Source organism: Oryctolagus cuniculus, chromosome 2, assembly GCF_964237555.1.
Source record: "Oryctolagus cuniculus chromosome 2, mOryCun1.1, whole genome shotgun sequence".
Classification (NCBI taxonomy): domain Eukaryota; kingdom Metazoa; phylum Chordata; class Mammalia; order Lagomorpha; family Leporidae; genus Oryctolagus; species Oryctolagus cuniculus.
Window position 1 is genome coordinate 98,639,517 of NC_091433.1, and position 16,383 is coordinate 98,655,899.

The 16,383-nt window shown below is 39.2% G+C and overlaps 1 protein-coding gene across 8 annotated transcripts in view; it reads left to right on the forward strand.

Annotated features, from left to right (window-relative positions):
- The window catches only part of ARMC3 (armadillo repeat containing 3), a 95,396-nt gene that overhangs the window by 57,656 nt on the left and 21,357 nt on the right, over positions 1-16,383 (forward strand). For 5 of the 8 annotated variants that reach the window (XM_051834389.2, XM_051834355.2, XM_051834347.2 and 2 more), the window contains 6 exons: positions 3,071-3,320; positions 5,530-5,666; positions 6,835-7,003; positions 11,492-11,592; positions 12,700-12,798; positions 13,102-13,209. In XM_051834389.2, coding sequence (XP_051690349.2) covers positions 3,071-3,320; positions 5,530-5,666; positions 6,835-7,003; positions 11,492-11,592; positions 12,700-12,798; positions 13,102-13,209 — 864 coding nt within the window. The remainder of the gene's footprint in view (positions 1-3,070; positions 3,321-5,529; positions 5,667-6,834; positions 7,004-11,491; positions 11,593-12,699; positions 12,799-13,101; positions 13,210-16,383) is intronic. The other 3 variants (XM_051834369.2, XM_051834381.2, XM_051834379.2) reach the window with 3 other exon arrangements.

Sequence of the window (16,383 nt, forward strand, 5' to 3'; positions counted from 1 at the left end):
ACATATTAAGGATTTGAAAAATGTATATTAGCTTCTACAAATCAGAGAAAATGTGATATTTCTCTTTGTGAATCTGGCTTATTTCACTAAGCTAAGATTCCTTGATATATACAAAGACAGCCTGAGAATTTAATGGTAAGCACTTACATAAGTACTTTTTAAAGAATTATTTTACTTGAAAGTCAGAGTTAACAGAGAAAGAGAGAGAAAGAGAGATCTTCCATCTCATGGTTCACTCTCTTGATGGCTGCAGTGGCTGGGCTGGGTCAGACCAAAGCCAGGAGCCAGGAGCTTCTTCCAGGTTCTCCTGTGGGCAGCAGGGTCCACACACTTGGACCATCTTCTGCTACTTATCCCAAGACATTATCAGAAAGCTAGATCAGAAGTGGATCAGCTGGGCCTTGAACCGGTGCTCATATGGGATATGGACGTCATAGAGGCAACTTTACTCACTACACCACAATGCTAGCCTCTATTTAAAATAGTTTTTTGGATTCTATCATAGATGCGATTGAAATAGTTCCATTATATGCTATTTCTTAATTCTCCAAGTTTTTTTTTTTTAAAGTAAACATTGTGAAAGGAAACAACCACTAAGCAGCAAAGAAGTTAGGTATTTGGGCAAGGGCATGTATAATTATTTTTAAATACCAAGTATTTCAATAAAAGGAGTTGATTGCTTTAAGTGCTTGAAAAACAAGTCAAAGAGAAAAAGAGTTTTGACAATTTTTAATTATGTATTAATTAGAAAATATACATAATTTAGAAGTCTTGTTGGCAGCTATTTTTTTAAATTCAGTATCTGGACCACAAAAATATGAAAGCAAACATATGAGAAGATTCTGATTAATTAATGTATTAGAACCTCTAAATTTTCCCCTGCTCATAAACTAATTGACCACCATACCAATTAATACTAGGAGAGATAATTAAATGTGAAATTATCTTAAGGGTGTATATTTTATCACCTAGAAGAGAAAAATTAAATGCTGTCCCTTCTGCTATCAGAATACAATGTAAGCCTTTCCAATACTTTTATATAAGTAAATTTTAGTTACATGTCATATAACCAAAGTTTAATTTTAAGGGATATCCTCCAAGAGAAATAGTGGAAGATATTGTTGTGGGTATGGGCATTTTTTAATTTCTAGTCCAGGCTCTTGTCTCACACAAAGATAATTTACAAAGGTGCAGTAATAGGAACAGGATGTACTTAAGAGTCAGAGAGAAAACATACATTCACATTTGAGTGTGGGCTGCCGCACATAGAAATGCCTATCATGAACGGACCAGAAGACTTCCCCATGGGAGAAGGGGGTGGGAGAGCCAGAGAGCACCTGAATAGTACCTCCAGCCATGGTCCTCAGCAAAAGAGAAGGCACTGGTTGGTGGCCTCTTTTATGAAGTAGGGAGTGGCGCCTCCACATGCATGAAGCCACCTGGGAATTTCATACCTCCATAAATTCCACGTGGAACTTACTGTCCGTGTTTTTGTGGCATCCACCTCTTCTGGATGAAACAGGTACATTCTGGGAAAGGGAGCATCTTGATCGACAGGTGGAGGGATAGCATGGGGCTATCAGGGACTTCTAGCCAACTCAGACCTCAACCAGCTACCTAGTTACAGCACATCAATACCACAAGGAAGGTTAGCTGTATGCCAAAGATCAGAGAATGGTATAGCAGAACTAGGTGTCAGCAAAGTGTGCTTGACGGGAGGGGTTAGTTTAAGCCAGGGCTGGGAGATGATCCTTCAGGTTAACCCCACTTGACCCCTAGGTCTCCAGGGCTGCCTCCTTGACTCATTCCATTTCTGTCCAATTCCTGTCATTCACTTCCTGAAAGTCAGTTTTGTGCCACAATCACAGTTTCCTTTCACCAGGAGCTACCAAGCTCCTTAACTATATTTGGCTATCTGCTCTTTGATGGATAATTGTCATTATTTCTATCTTTGAGATCACCAGTTCTCCTGCCCAATCAGCAAATTTAAGTGCTCATACCAAATTAAATTTAATCTATCAGAATACAGAGTAAGACTAACTCAAATAGCCTCATTTTTTTCAATTTTGTTTTATTAATATGATCCAAAATGAAAACCAGCGTCAAATATAAACTTAAAAGAGATGCTCATGTTATTGGAGTTTTGAATATTTTTATTTTCTAAATGACTTCTATTACTGTGATTTAAATGAATCTTTAGCAAATAATTTGGACTCTTCATTTGAAACCAGGATGTTCTGTATATCATATTGCTTAGAATATCTCTTATTTGAAATAACTCCTAAATTAAGGAATATAATAAAATAATGTGCCACTCATTAAAATGCTTTAATTTTTATTTTTATTGTTTGTGAGTTTATAAAACAATTAAATAGCAAAAACTAGAAAAAGTATCATATACTTAAATTTATTTTTTATAATCATGAAAAAAAAAGTTTATGTATTAATGGATAACTGTAGTCTCTTCATACCAGAAATAGGAATTTTAACAACATAGTATACGTATAGTACTCATACATATATGTGCTTGTCTGTCAATATCATGACGATGATCTTTGATGTTTAGTAGTTAAAAGCAACATTCACATGCAAAATGATTTGCTGGTTTCAAATATGTTAACCTGTGACTACAATTAGCAACCTAATTTGAAGAAGGGAAATATGGGCTAAAAAAATATAGCTCAAGTCATGAATTCCCGTGCTTGCTTATTCCTCCTGTTTATGGTTTTGTGTTCCTACCAATCAGGAGCATTTTAATAGTTCTGTGAATAAAAGTTTCTTATCTAATCACTAAGTAAAAAATTAGCAATGCAGTAGGATTTCTAAGAAGTAGTTGTTGATAGTTTCCTATAATTAAAAGTTGTAGAAGCAGGAAAAGGATCAGTTAGATCCATGCACATCTGAGATTTTCCCAGACTCTATTTAAGTCACCAGTACTCAATTCCGGGTTCCTCAAGGGCAAATTCATTTATTTCTAAAATTGTGTTTTGGAATTCATTTGTTTTAAAAGCCTGGTTATATGCTCCAAAGACTGTTTCTTAAACTCAGCCGAATCACTTCATTTGCCCAGTGCTGCTGCTGAAGCTGATGGCATCGATTCATTAATAAACATCCTGTCCAGTAAACGAGATGGAGCCATTGCCAATGCTGCCACAGTGTTAACGAACATGGCCCTGCAGGAGCCCCTGCGCGGGGCCGTGCAGAGCCGAGGCGTCATGCAGGCCATCGTCAACCCTCTTCGCTCCGCCAACACCGTGGTGCAGAGCAGAGCGGCTCTCACTGTGGCTGCGACTGCCTGTGACGTCGAGGCCCGGACAGAGGTGAGAGTGACAGTAACATTTGTTCTTCATTTTTCTGTTCAGTACCAGTACATACCAGTGGGTTAATTATTTAAAACATTGTCAAGTATTTGAACTTACTTATCATTGAAACCTTTCAAAATTATTCCAACACTGGAAAACTGACTTTTTCTAGCAAAGATATGAGGATACCCTATAATCCAGCAATTTTTTTTCTGTCTATACCTAAAAAAAAAAAAAAAAAAAAAAAAAAAAAAAAAAAAAAAAAAAACTCTTGCTTCTGTGTATGAGAAGGCATTGTTTATAATCTCTAAACAAGCATAAATAAATCAATTGTCCGACATTAAGTGATTAGATAAATTAATTGAAACATATGAGTATTCATAAAGTGGGATCCTAAGTCAATAAAAACAAATGAACTATAACTATAAGAATCCAAAGAATCACTTTTATGACACCCAAGATTATGCAATGCCAGGGGCCAGATGCTCCAACAGTTAGGAAAGCACCCCATATCAGAGTGCCTGAGTTGGAGTCCCAGCTCAAGTACTTGGGTCCTGCCATCTACCCAGGAGACCTGAATGCAGGTCTGGCTCCCAGGCATTTGGGAAGAGAACTAGCAAATGGCAGATCACTGTCTCTCTCTGTCTCTAGAATTAAAAAAAAAAAATCCATGTAATGTGTTTGTTTGTGTTAAGCAATATGCAAAGCTAAACTCTGCATTGTTTAGACATGCAGAGTACACGTAAACCAGGTGAGGAAAGCAAAATTCAAAAGGGTGGTTAGTTTTCAGGAAAGTAAAGGAGTAGATGTGGGGGGGGGGGGAGTAGACAGTTCAAGGTCATTGAAATGTGCCATTTAAGCTGGCACAGCCATATTCAGGAGCAAAGTGAAGAAATAGAGCATCCCGCAGGCAGGCAGGGAGAAGACAAGCTCCTTCCCCAGTCTCTGTAAAACCATGTGCCCTTCTTCTATTACTGTGCTGCTTTCTCTCCGTCTCTCTCCTTCCCTTCTTCCTTCCCTTCTACTTAAATTACTATTCCAAATTACTACTGGAGTAGTAAACTTTACGGAGGTCCCCCAGGGCCATGGGCCAGGGCAGGAGGCCACCCTTGGGGTTGGGAAGGTGAAGGGTGGCTGTTCTTCTTGGGACAGAGTTTGTTAGTATGGCCGCCCTATTGTTGGCTTCCGTGGCTCAGGGATGTGGTGATGAGAGCACCTGCAGCAGGTGGTCTTATCAGGTTCTGTCCTGGGAGCTGGGGAGGTAAGGCACATTGCCCACCTTGTCTTGGATTTTGGCTTTTTTTTTTTCTATGTACTTATTTATTTGAAAAGTCAATTACAGGGGCCGGCGCTTGGGTAAAGCCGCCACCTGCAGTGCTGGCATCCCATATGGACGCCGGTTCAAGACCCGGCTGCTCCACTTCCCATGCAGCTCTCTGCTATGGCCTGGGAAAGCAGCAGAAGATGGCCCAAGGCCTTGGGCCCCTGCACCCGAGTGGGAGACCCAGAAGAAGCTGCTGGCTCCTGGTTTCAAGGAGTGAGCCAGTGGATAGAAGACCTCTCTCTCTCTCTCTCTCTCTCTGCCTCTCCTTCTCTCTGTGTTTGTCTTTCATGTAAAATAAATAACTCTTTAAAAAAAATTCTCTGTTTGAAAGTCAATTACAGAGAGAGGGAGAGACAGCAAGAGCTTCCATCTACTACTTCATTCCACAAATGGCGCCAGCAGCAAGGCCTGGACCTAGCCAGAGAGGGAGCCAGGAGCTTTATCTGGGTCTCCCATGTGGGTAGCAGAGGCCTCGGCTGCTTTCCCAGGCACATTAGCAGGGAGCTGGGTTGAAAGTGGAGCATCTGGGACTGGAGCCAGCACTCATACAGGATGCTAGGGTCCCAGGTGGCAGCTTGACCCACTGCATAAGATCAGCCCTGCATTTTGGCGTCTAACATCCTTTATGGTGTCCCTGAGCTCGCCTGGAGGGTGACAGTTTTGCAGGTCTTTATCTCCCAGGAGATCTGCAGCTTGCAGCTGGGCCCCTCCATAAAGACAAAGTGAGCTCCTATTCATTGGGGTTTGGAAAAATTTCTCCCTAATCCCTGCCGAATTTAATAATTATAACTAAAGACAGAGACTAAAACAATTTTACACAGCTAAAACCTTTCATCCATCCAATAATGAGCTGGTTAAAAGCTGAAGCGTTTAATGCATCAAATTTTGGTTTCTGCTTTACAGTTAAGAAATGCTGGTGGGTTGGAGCCCGTGGTAGAGCTCCTGCGCTCGGACAACGCAGAAGTCAGAAGGCATGCCAGCTGGGCGGTGGCGGTGTGCGCCAACGATGAACTCACAGCCACCGAGTTGTGCAGGCTCGGGTGAGTGGATGCCCACCACAGCGCTTGGTTCCGGGAAAGCAGAACGTGGAGGAGCGTCCTCTTCGGGTGCAGAGCCTGCACTACCGCTCGCGGACGGCTCAGGCCTGTGCTCTGAGGATGGCCTGCAGGCCAGGATATGCCTGCTCTTCCCAGCCCTGGCCCGAGCTCACTGAATGCCCTGTATGAAATCATCTCCTTGATAAATGCTTCGCTCTTACTTTTCTCTGCTCCCGGCACACACAGTCCTGCTTGTCTCTCAACTTCAAGGTTGAACTGGGTTGGCCAGGACTTACCCTATTTTTCTCTCCTCCCATTCGCTCACATCTGTTCACCAGAACGGCAAATGTGCCCAAGTTCATTGCCATCTGATGTCCTTAGAAACAGCAAGGGACTTAGTGGCCTTTAGAGTGTCAGCAAATAGGGTTTTAATGTTCCATAAGCAGGTTTACTGTACTGATTTTAACTATTCCTATTCTTAGTGTATTTTGCCTGGTTAGCTGAAAAATTGGGGTCCAATATTAATTTTGCTTCAAGTGAAAAAAAATGATTTTTTTTTCTGAAAGCATTCAGCTGTGAGACAGTACACAGGGTCTCAAAAAGAGCTGATTCATTTTCCTCTCCGTGTTGCTCACACTAAAAGGATAGGGGAAATATGCACATCAGTTCTTCATTCAGGATTAATAAGTACTGGGGAGAAACGTGAACTCTGGCTGTGGGGTGGAAGGCTCTGAAGATATCTACGAGGTCTGTTTGGTCTACAGCGTCAATTAACTCTGTTGTTTCCTTGTTGATTTTCTGTCTGGTCGATCTGTCCATTGGTGAGAGTGGGGTGTTGAAGTCCCCTGTTACTATTGTATTTGAGTCTATATCTCCCTTTTAAGTCCTTTAGTAATTCTTCCAAGTAGCCAGGTGCCCTGTAATTAGGTGCATATACATTCATAATAGTAATGCCTTCATGTTGGATTGATACTCTGTATCTTGTGTGGTTGTGTGGGTGCAGTCTGTTGAAATCTTTGCTTAGTATATACTAAGTTGATCTTCTGTATATAAAGATAATCGAAAATGAATCTTATTAAATAAAACAAAAAAGGATTAAGAAGTATACAGTTGAGAACTCAACGGGGAGTGCTTGTGTAAACTAAATAAGATTTTTTACTTTTATTGACAGAGCTTTAGATATCCTTGAAGAAATTAATCTATCAGTAAGTCGAAAAAATAAATTCAGTGAGGTAGCTTACAACAAGCTGCTCAACAATAACCTCTCGCTGAAATACAGCCAGACTGGCTATTTGTCATCCAGTGACATAATTTGTGATGGCTTCTATGACTACGGCCGGGTAGGTGACAGCGCTTACTTGTATTTTAGTACTTTTGATGGCAATATTTTCTTTAATCATGGTGCCATTATGTGGCACTATTATAACCACTTAATTTGTGTTTTTACAGACGTAACTTTTAAAATCACCCTTCATCCTTTGTATGGCTATAACATTTTGCAATTTTATACAGCTTTAACTACAGCCTGATTATTTGAACTTATGTCAGTTTATTAATATCAGTCACAGCTTCATGTACTACAAGGAACATTTTTAATTTGGTGGTTTTATTACTTCTAAAGTTTAATGTTTATTATGTAAATATAAGTGTCCATTTTTCATTTTAATAATAATAGCTTAATTGAAATGAAATTTTAATATTAAATTTGAAAATGGAGTATAGAAAAATGTTGTTTTACTTAACTGAATTTAGAATTATTTAGAATTATTTTTAATTTCTAGGGAAATTCCATACTGTCTTCCATAATGACTGTTATAATTGACATTACTACCAACAGTGTAATAGGGTACTGTTTTCTCCACTACCTCTCCAACATTTGCTTTGAATCTTGGATTTTAATCATTCTAATTGGAGTGAGAGGATACCTCATTTTGGTTTTTAAATTTTTTAAAAATTTTAGTTAAGTTATACAAGTTTCGTTTATTTCATATATACAGATTTAGGAACATAGTGACACTGCCCCCCACCCTCCCTCCCACCCAAGCTCCAACCCTTCTTCCTCCTCTCTCTCCCATTCCCACTCTTAATTTTTACAAAGATCTATTTCCAGCTTACTTACTGATCATATGCTTAACCCTACACTAAGTAAAAGAGTTCAACAAATAGTATTAAGAAAAGGAAAAACAACAGAAGAGACAAGGGCTATAAACAAACATAGAATCTCAAAATGTCTATTCCACTCCAATACATTACATTTCAGGTACTCTATTAGTTACTTTGAATCAGGGAAAACACATGGTGTCTGTCTGTTGGGCACTGGCTTATTTCACTAGTATAGCAGTTTCAGGTTGCATTCATCTTGTTGCAAAAAACAGGATTTCATTTATTTTTACAGCTGACTGATATTCTGTAGTGTATGTTTACCATAATTTCTTTATCCAGTCAACAATTGATGGACATCTGGGTTGATTCCATACCTTAGCTATTGTGTGTGTGGACTGGAGGAGGAGCAACCGGGACAGAACCAGCGCCCCAACTGGGACTAGAACCCGGGGTGCTGGAGCCACAGGTGGAGGATTAGCCTAGTGAGCCACGGCACTGGCCAATTTTGTGTATTTTTTTTTTTTTTTCAAAAAACCAGCACTTCATTTTACTGATCTCTTGTACATTTTGTTTCAATTTTGTTTATTTCTTCTCTAATTATTTCTTTCCTCCTACTAATTTTGGGTTTGGCTTGTTGTTTCTCTAGGTCCTTGAGATGCACTCATTTATTTGATACCTTTCCAATTTCTTCATATATACACAATTGCCATAACTTTCCCTCTTACTGCCGCTTCTGCTGTATCCCATAAGTTTTGATGTTGTGTTGTCATCTTCATTAGTTTGCAGAAATTTTTGATGTCTCTTTTGAGTTCTTCTATGACCCACTGTTCATTCAGGAGCATGATGTTCAGTCTCCATGTGTTTGCATATGATCTAGAGATTCTTAAATTGTTGATTTCCAGCTTCATTGCATTATGGTCAGAGAAGATACGTGATAAGATTTCTATTTTTTGAATTTGCTGAGATCTGCTTTATGGCATAGCATGTGATCAATCCTAGAGAAAATTCCATGCACTGATGAGAAAAATATGTATTCTGCAGCTGTGGGGTGAAAAGTTCTAAAGATATCAGTTGTTAGGTTCATTTAGTCATTTATTTCAACCTTAGTATATTAGAAGCAAATCAAGTGTACACACATCTTTATAAATTAACAAAATATTTCAATTAATACTAGGAATTTAACGTAGTCTGCTTATAAGTTAAGACTTCTACATTGGATTATACAGGCAGCATAGTAACATCCATTTAGTGCTCCCAATACACTGGGAGCCACAAATGAGCAAATGTCTGCCACACTGGGCCCAGAGCCCACCTACCACTCAGGTGAACATTTCAAGTCAGTGTCGATTAGCTGTTTCTTTGTTGATTTTCTGTCTGGTTGTTCTGTCCATTGATGAAAGGAGGGTGTTGCAGTCTCCCTTTACTATTGTTTTGGAGTCTGTATCTCTCTTTAGATCCCTTAACATTGCTTTTAAATAGCATATATTCTCTCTTTCCACACCTTTAGAAACTCCTACGACCCATATCAGGTCATTTGATAGTATCCCCTAAATCTCCAACACAGTTTTTCATTTCCTAATTTTTTTGGTCTGACTGTAAGATTTCCAAAGATTTGTCTTCTAGTTCAGATATTCTTTCTTCTGCCTTGCCAAGCCTGCTCTTAAGTCTTGTATGCAGGGATGGTTCAATGTTTGCAAATCAATCAATGTGATACACCACATTAACAAACTGCAGAAGAAAAACCATATGATTATCTCAATGCAGAGAAAGCATTCGATAAAATTCAACACCCTTTCATGATGAAAACTCTAAGCAAATTGGGTATAGAAGGAACATTCCTCAACACAATCAAAGCAATTTATGAAAAATCCACGGCCAACATCATATTGAATGGGGAGAAGTCGGAAGATTTCCATTGAGATCTGGTACCAGACAGGGATGCCCACTCTCACCACTGCTATTCAATATAGTTCTGGAAGTTTTAGCCAGAGCCATCAGGCAAGAAAAAGAAATTAAAGGAATACAAATTGGGAAGGGAGAAGTCAAATTATCCCTCTTTGCAGCAGATATGATTCTTTATTTAGGGGATCCAAAGAACTCTACTAAGAGACTATTGGAACTCATAGAAGAGTTTGGAAAAGTAGCAGGATATAAAATTAATGCACAAAAATCAACAGCCTTTGTATACATAGGCAATGCCACAGCTGAGAAAGAACTGCTAAGATTGATGCCATTCACAATAGGTCTTAGCTTGATAGAATCTCATTTGTCTGTTTCTGCTTTTATTGCCTGTGTTTCTGGGGTCCAAGAGGCATGTGGAGCTGTATTTGCAGGGAGCATTCAATCATGGCAGCAGAGAAGTTGAGGAATTTTGAATAATGGAAAGCCACAGGCCAAAGCTTTGCCCTGCCTCTTCCTTCTGCAGCCAACCTCTGCCTCTGCCACCACTATACCATATATCACCCTAGGACACACACAAACCCACGAGAAACAGCACTGAAGATGCTCATGTAATCCAGTTATTAATAATTTTAAAAGAAGTATCACACAGTCAATACAAAGATACTTTAAGAAAACTTAGGGAAAGAGTAGAAAACACCTGCAGAATACTGACCAAGAAAATGTCACCACAGATATGATCCTGACAGAATGCCTAACTCACTTGTTCAATAAACATTAAGTTTCTGATATTGTCAGATTTGTGTCATAGTATCCCATGTGACCAAAAGAGACAGCGTGAGCTCTGCTCCCCTGGTCCCAGTGGGAGGAGGCAGAAAACAAAACACAAATGTTATAAATCAGTAACTTGAGCCCCATACTAGAAAAGATGAAAGCTGTAGGGGAGAAAAGAGAGCAGAGGTAGATGAGGAGCTTCTAGTGCCTGGAGCACTGGGGTTGGTGGTTGCCTTTTAAAAAAAAATGTCATCGGGTAGGCCTAACTCAGAGGGTAATTTCTGAGCAAAAAATTGCAGGAAGTGAGGGACTCAACCACCAGAATATCTGAGGGGAAAGCTTTACTAGGCAGAAGAATGAACCAGTTCAAAAGCCATGAGGGGTAAGCCTGCTCGACACGCTTAGGGAGCAGGGAGAAGGACAGTGTCACCAGAGCTGAATGGACCTGGTGGGAGAATAGTAGAGATGCAATTGTGTAGGCAAAGGGAGGCCAGATCATGGGACTGTCGTAGATCATTGGAAGGCTTGGCCTTTGCTCTGAATGAAGTGGGAATCCACAGTGGTGTCCTGGGCAGAAAAATGACAGGATTTGTCTTATTTTCAGAGGATCACTTTTGTATTTCTTTAAAAAGATCATGAAAAGTGTTTTGAATGAAGAAGTGATCTAACAGCCTGATTGAGAAGAGCTCTCAGAAGGGAATCTAGTGTGCCTTTCTGCCCGGTTAGTATAGAGCTTTGTCTAGCCTGGTTCTAGACATCCTCGTAACACTTTCAGTGATGTTTCAGTACTGTATTGCTTCTATATACACAGAACATTCGGACCAAGATAGTGGCCGTATATAAAACAACTATGTGTAAAGATCCTAGGAAACTGAAGGGATATGTCCTGTCCAAGGCCAGAATGTTCACAGCTTTCAGTTCCTGCTTCTCATTCTAGATGTATATATCATGTGTGTGAGTGTGTGAAATTAGATGTATAAAACAGCCAAGCGCTCATTTTTTAAATTATGATCCACACAGATTTTACTTTTTGGTCCTGAAATTTCTTATAGATAAATTCTGGCACAAAACTTTTGCCTCTGAAGGAGCTCTGCTTACAAGAACTAAATCATCGGCGTGCTGTTCTCTTAATTAACAGTAAATCTTCCGATATGTGAGTCTTTGGGAGAAGGGAGGATGTGGAAGAGAATTGTTTTGGTTTATCCGTCAGCATGTGAATATGTAAATATTCCCAGCATGTTATCTTTCATGTCTTCTGTATCAAGTGCCACCAAAAATAAGCATTGGTCCATAAACTCAGAGCCTGACATGGAACAGCCACAACCACAAATCTCCTCCTTGGACTCCATGTTGTCAGGCAATTTCCAATGGATTTCTGAGGTTAGGGCCTCTTACCCTTGTAGTACTTGAAGAAAGTATAGATAGAAGCAAAACTAAATGAATTATGTTTCCAAGTTGACAGAGCTGTGTGCTGGAGTATACTGCCCAATATTTTTCTTTGAAGTAAGAAGTAAATGGTCAAGCTAAAAATGAAAACTTCAACATTCCTCTTTAAGATGGTCGTGTATATCAATTTATGAGGGGGCCTTAAAAAGTTCATGGAAAATGGGAATTATGGTTTTTGATGATTTATTGATTTGTTTGAAAGGCAGGATGACAGAGAGAGAGAGAGAGAGAGAGAGAGAGAGAGAGAGAGAGAGATCCACTGTTCACTCCCCAGATGCCTGTAACAGCTGAATCTGGGCCAGGCCAAAGCAAGGAGCCAAGAACTCCAATTGGATCTCCCATATGGATAGCAGGGACCCAAATACTTGGGCCATCAACTCCTGCCTCCCAGGCACATTAGCAGGAGACTGGGTGGAAAGTAGAGGTGGGATTTGATCCCAAGTACTCCTGTGTGGGATTTCAGTGTCCCACATGGCAACGTAACCTACAACGTAACCTACAACACCAACGCCACACATTAACACATTTTTAATTATATTTTTTCACACTCATTTGAGCTCCCTTCATATATCTATATAGTGTTTATGTCACACACTTCTTACAAATATTTCCTATTTTAGCTTTTGAAAAGCTTTAGATATTACTTTTGTCTTATCTCAACCTCTCCTTTTTTGCTTTTAAAACAGTATGTCACTGTTAAAAGTCAACTCTAAATATGGGTTTCAGGAAAAAAAATCTGTTTTGTGGGACAAAGTGGATATTGACAAATATATTCTTTTAATTTCTACATAATTTTAAATGTGGAAAATTTTAGTTCTCCACCTCCATCTTTGGAAGATAAATCAGACATTGGTTATGGCCGAAGTATTTCTTCTTCATCTTCCTTAAGAAGGGCAAGCAAAGAAAAGACCAAGTAAGAAAATAATATTTTATCTATACTCAAGTAACTCTTAAAGGGGACCAGGAACTCTGGCTCCACATTTCGTCTACCATGCACTTACAGTGATCTTGAGTGTCTTAGTGTCTATGTGCAGATTTAGTTTCCTTAGCTGTAGATGGAATAATGCAGGGTCCCCTGTTTCACAATGATGACAAGAATCAAATCATACAATGGAAGTGGAAGGACTTTATAAAGTGCCTTGCAAATGTAACAAGTTGTTATTTTCCACATGATTAAAATTGTTTGTATTGTTTTTCAAATGACAAAAAAAATCAGTTCTCGTTTTAGTACTGGATTTGGATCTCCCACAGAAGAGAAATCAGAGCCGACTTCTGGGCGAAATACTGTTCTTAGCAAAAGCGCCACGAAAGAAAAAGGACCAAGGTAGAGAATGCATCATTGTATTCTTCTCCTAATTATAATCACAACAACTTTTAATTATCCAGCAAGTTTGGTGAAGCAGAGGTTTTCCTTATAAAATCATGAGACAGAATTAAAAGTAACTTTATTGTTGCCTCTTATCATCTCTTTAAAATTTACCCAGAATTTCTTTCCTGACTCTGGTTGAGAACATAGGTCACTTTGATCACTTGCAGGAACTGTACATCCCTACAGTCATTGTAATTCACACAGCAACAGAAACAGTAAGCTGCAGTCAGTCCTTCCAAAGTCCAGCCCTGGAGAGAAAGCGGCTTGAGGGTATTTCCTGCCTCCCCCAGATCTGCTGCCTTTTGCAGGGGGTTAAACTTTCCAAACCCAGTGCTATCTTCTCTCCTCCTGTCTTTTACTCCCATTCCTCCTGCCCCTCTGATTAACTGAGTCTTGAACCCTTCAGGGTAGAAGTAAGAAGGAGAAGCAGGAAACAGGACAGAGCTTCTCACTTGCAACAATTACGGTATATTTATGAGCTTTTGAGGCTTGACATATTTTGAATGCACTTTCTTCTACATGCATTATAGTTTAAAATATATTTACTCTTCTGTGAAACCATTTTTGGATTTACACAAAAAGCCATTACCCTTGTGCTCTTGTATACTTAAGCCCTTAAGAGCCACTGTGGTATTGGAAGCTATTTAGCTCATATCCTCAACATTTTCTTGCTAGAGTGACTGTGCTGTCACATCTCCTAAGGTGTGGACTGTGGTTGGTATTACATACAAAGGAAGAGTGTGGAAGATATCCAGGCAAAGCAATGATGCTTTGTGATCATAAACTGAAGGGTTTATATAAACTGGTTAAGTGAAAAAAAAATCTGCTGGAAAAACATGGAATGGAAAACTAACATCTACCAGAACTTTCTGGTAGAACTAGAAGCAGCAACTCCACGCATTCAAAGCCCCCACCCACGTCTGTTCTGGAAACTTCCCATCGTAAAGAGTTGGAAAGCTAGGTTTTGAGCAGGGGAACAACTCTGTGGTTGTAGCTATGGTTTCAGGTCCGCCTCTCGGCCCACAGTGAAGTCCAGCAAACTACCTGGACTCCCGGGAACGTAGGTCTCATTTCATTCATTGGACAACTCACTATGGAAGGCCATTTTTGGCCACAGAAGGCTGCCTCTTGACATGCCTCTGTGTGGCATTGAATAATCCAAGAACCTCTTTACTTCAAAAGGGAAAAGCATCTTGAAGAGTATCACTTATTAGACTCACCTGTTAGTAAGTATCAAGGAAAAGCATTTAAAGCTGCAAACTTGTGAAAAGAGCTAGGCGGAGTCCTGCCCGGCTGGTGAGAATGCCGGCACTCTCCTGACCTTGCGTGGTCCCTGTTAAATTTCTGTGACTTTATTGCAAACTGCTCGCACAGGGAGGGAGGAAATCCTACCACTTCCTCCCAGCGGTTCCTCTGGATCACTCTCTGTTCTCCTAGTGCTGGCTCTGAGCTAGTGGAGATGTTTGATAAAACAAACCTTGCTGAAGTACCGGAGACAGATAGGAAGCTACATATTAGCCCAGAGGTAGTTTAGCAAAATGGTAATTGCATCCTTTGACACTGAAAATGTTTAAGGTGGGGATGTGTTTTTTCGTAGAAGGGGTACACATCACACCACAGGGTGCCCAAGGTTAGTACAAGAAGCAAATAAAGAACAAACTTCTGCATTATTGTGTTAAGATATAGTCTATGTAAAAGCAAAATACCTCTCATGTAAGTGTAAAATTAAAACATGGTAAACTTTATTTTATTTTTGATATTAACTGGTCCATAAAATTGACTTTTGTAAACAGTTCCATTAATTTTAAAGATGTGGATATTTGTGTAGTAATTGTTACAGCTGTGTCACTCTTGATATTATCTGATCTATTCCCTGTTACTATAGTTTAGTCTTTTTGAGAATAACACATGAATGGGATCATACAGTAAATGACCCTTGTGGCTGGATCTTTTCGTTCAACATAGTGCCTTTAAGATTCTTCCAAACTGCTTTGTAAATCAGGAATTTATTCCTTCTTATTCCTGAATAGAATTCCATTGTATGCTACGGCACAGCCACTCACCTGTTGAGGGACACTTCCGTGTTGCAAGGTTTTAGTGAGTATAAATATAGTCATATTAAACATTCGTGTGCAGAGTTTTCTGTGCATGTAAGTTTTAATTTGTTTAGGTTAAACACCTGGGAGTAAAATTTCTGGACCATGTAATAATTGTATGCTTAACTTTATAAAACACTGCAAAACTGTTCTAGAGTGGCGATAGTATTGTGTATCCTCACCAGCAACATGTAAGAGTTGTAAGGTGCTCCACATCCTTGTTAACACTCAGCATTATAATTCTTAGCCATTCTAATATGTAAATAGTGGTACCACATCATGATTTTAATTTTAACTTTCCTAGTAACTGATGATGTTGCTTATTTGCTATCCTTACATCCTCTGATGAAGTATTTGTTTAATCCTTTTGTCCATTTTCTAAGTTGCCTTGTTCATTTCTTACTTTTTAGTCTTGAGAGCTCATTTGTATCTTTGTTGGAAGTCCTTTGTTGGCTTGCGAATATTTTCTCCAAATCTATACTTTGTGAAATCATTCTGTTAGTGGTATTTTTCTCAGACCAAAGGGTTAATTTTGATAAATTCCAATTTATCAAAGTTTGATGATTTTTGGTTTTGGTTTCATGTCTAAAAACTAACCCCACATCAGTATTTTCTCCACTTCCAAAATGTGAGTGCTTTTAGATCTTTTGACTCTAGCAAAATTCTGAGTTTATTTTTACATGGGAGGCTTAGGTGAAAGTTCAACTTGCATATGGACATCAAATTATTCCAACAACATTTGCTCGAAAACAACCTTTTCTCCTTTGAATTGTGTTTGTTTCTTCCTCAAAACCACTTGGTGATTTCTTGCAGGTCAAGATAGTTTGAAGCCATAATACCAAAAATCACAATCTGGAACATCATAATACCAAATGTTGAAATCCTGAAAGTTCAGATCTCTAAAGTATAACTCCCAAAAGATCAAAATCCCAAAAATATAATTCAGGAAAGAATAATTTTTAAAAAATTATTTTTAAATCATTTGTTTCTATTTTTAAAGGAGCCCTATTTGGAAAACATGAAAACATGACAG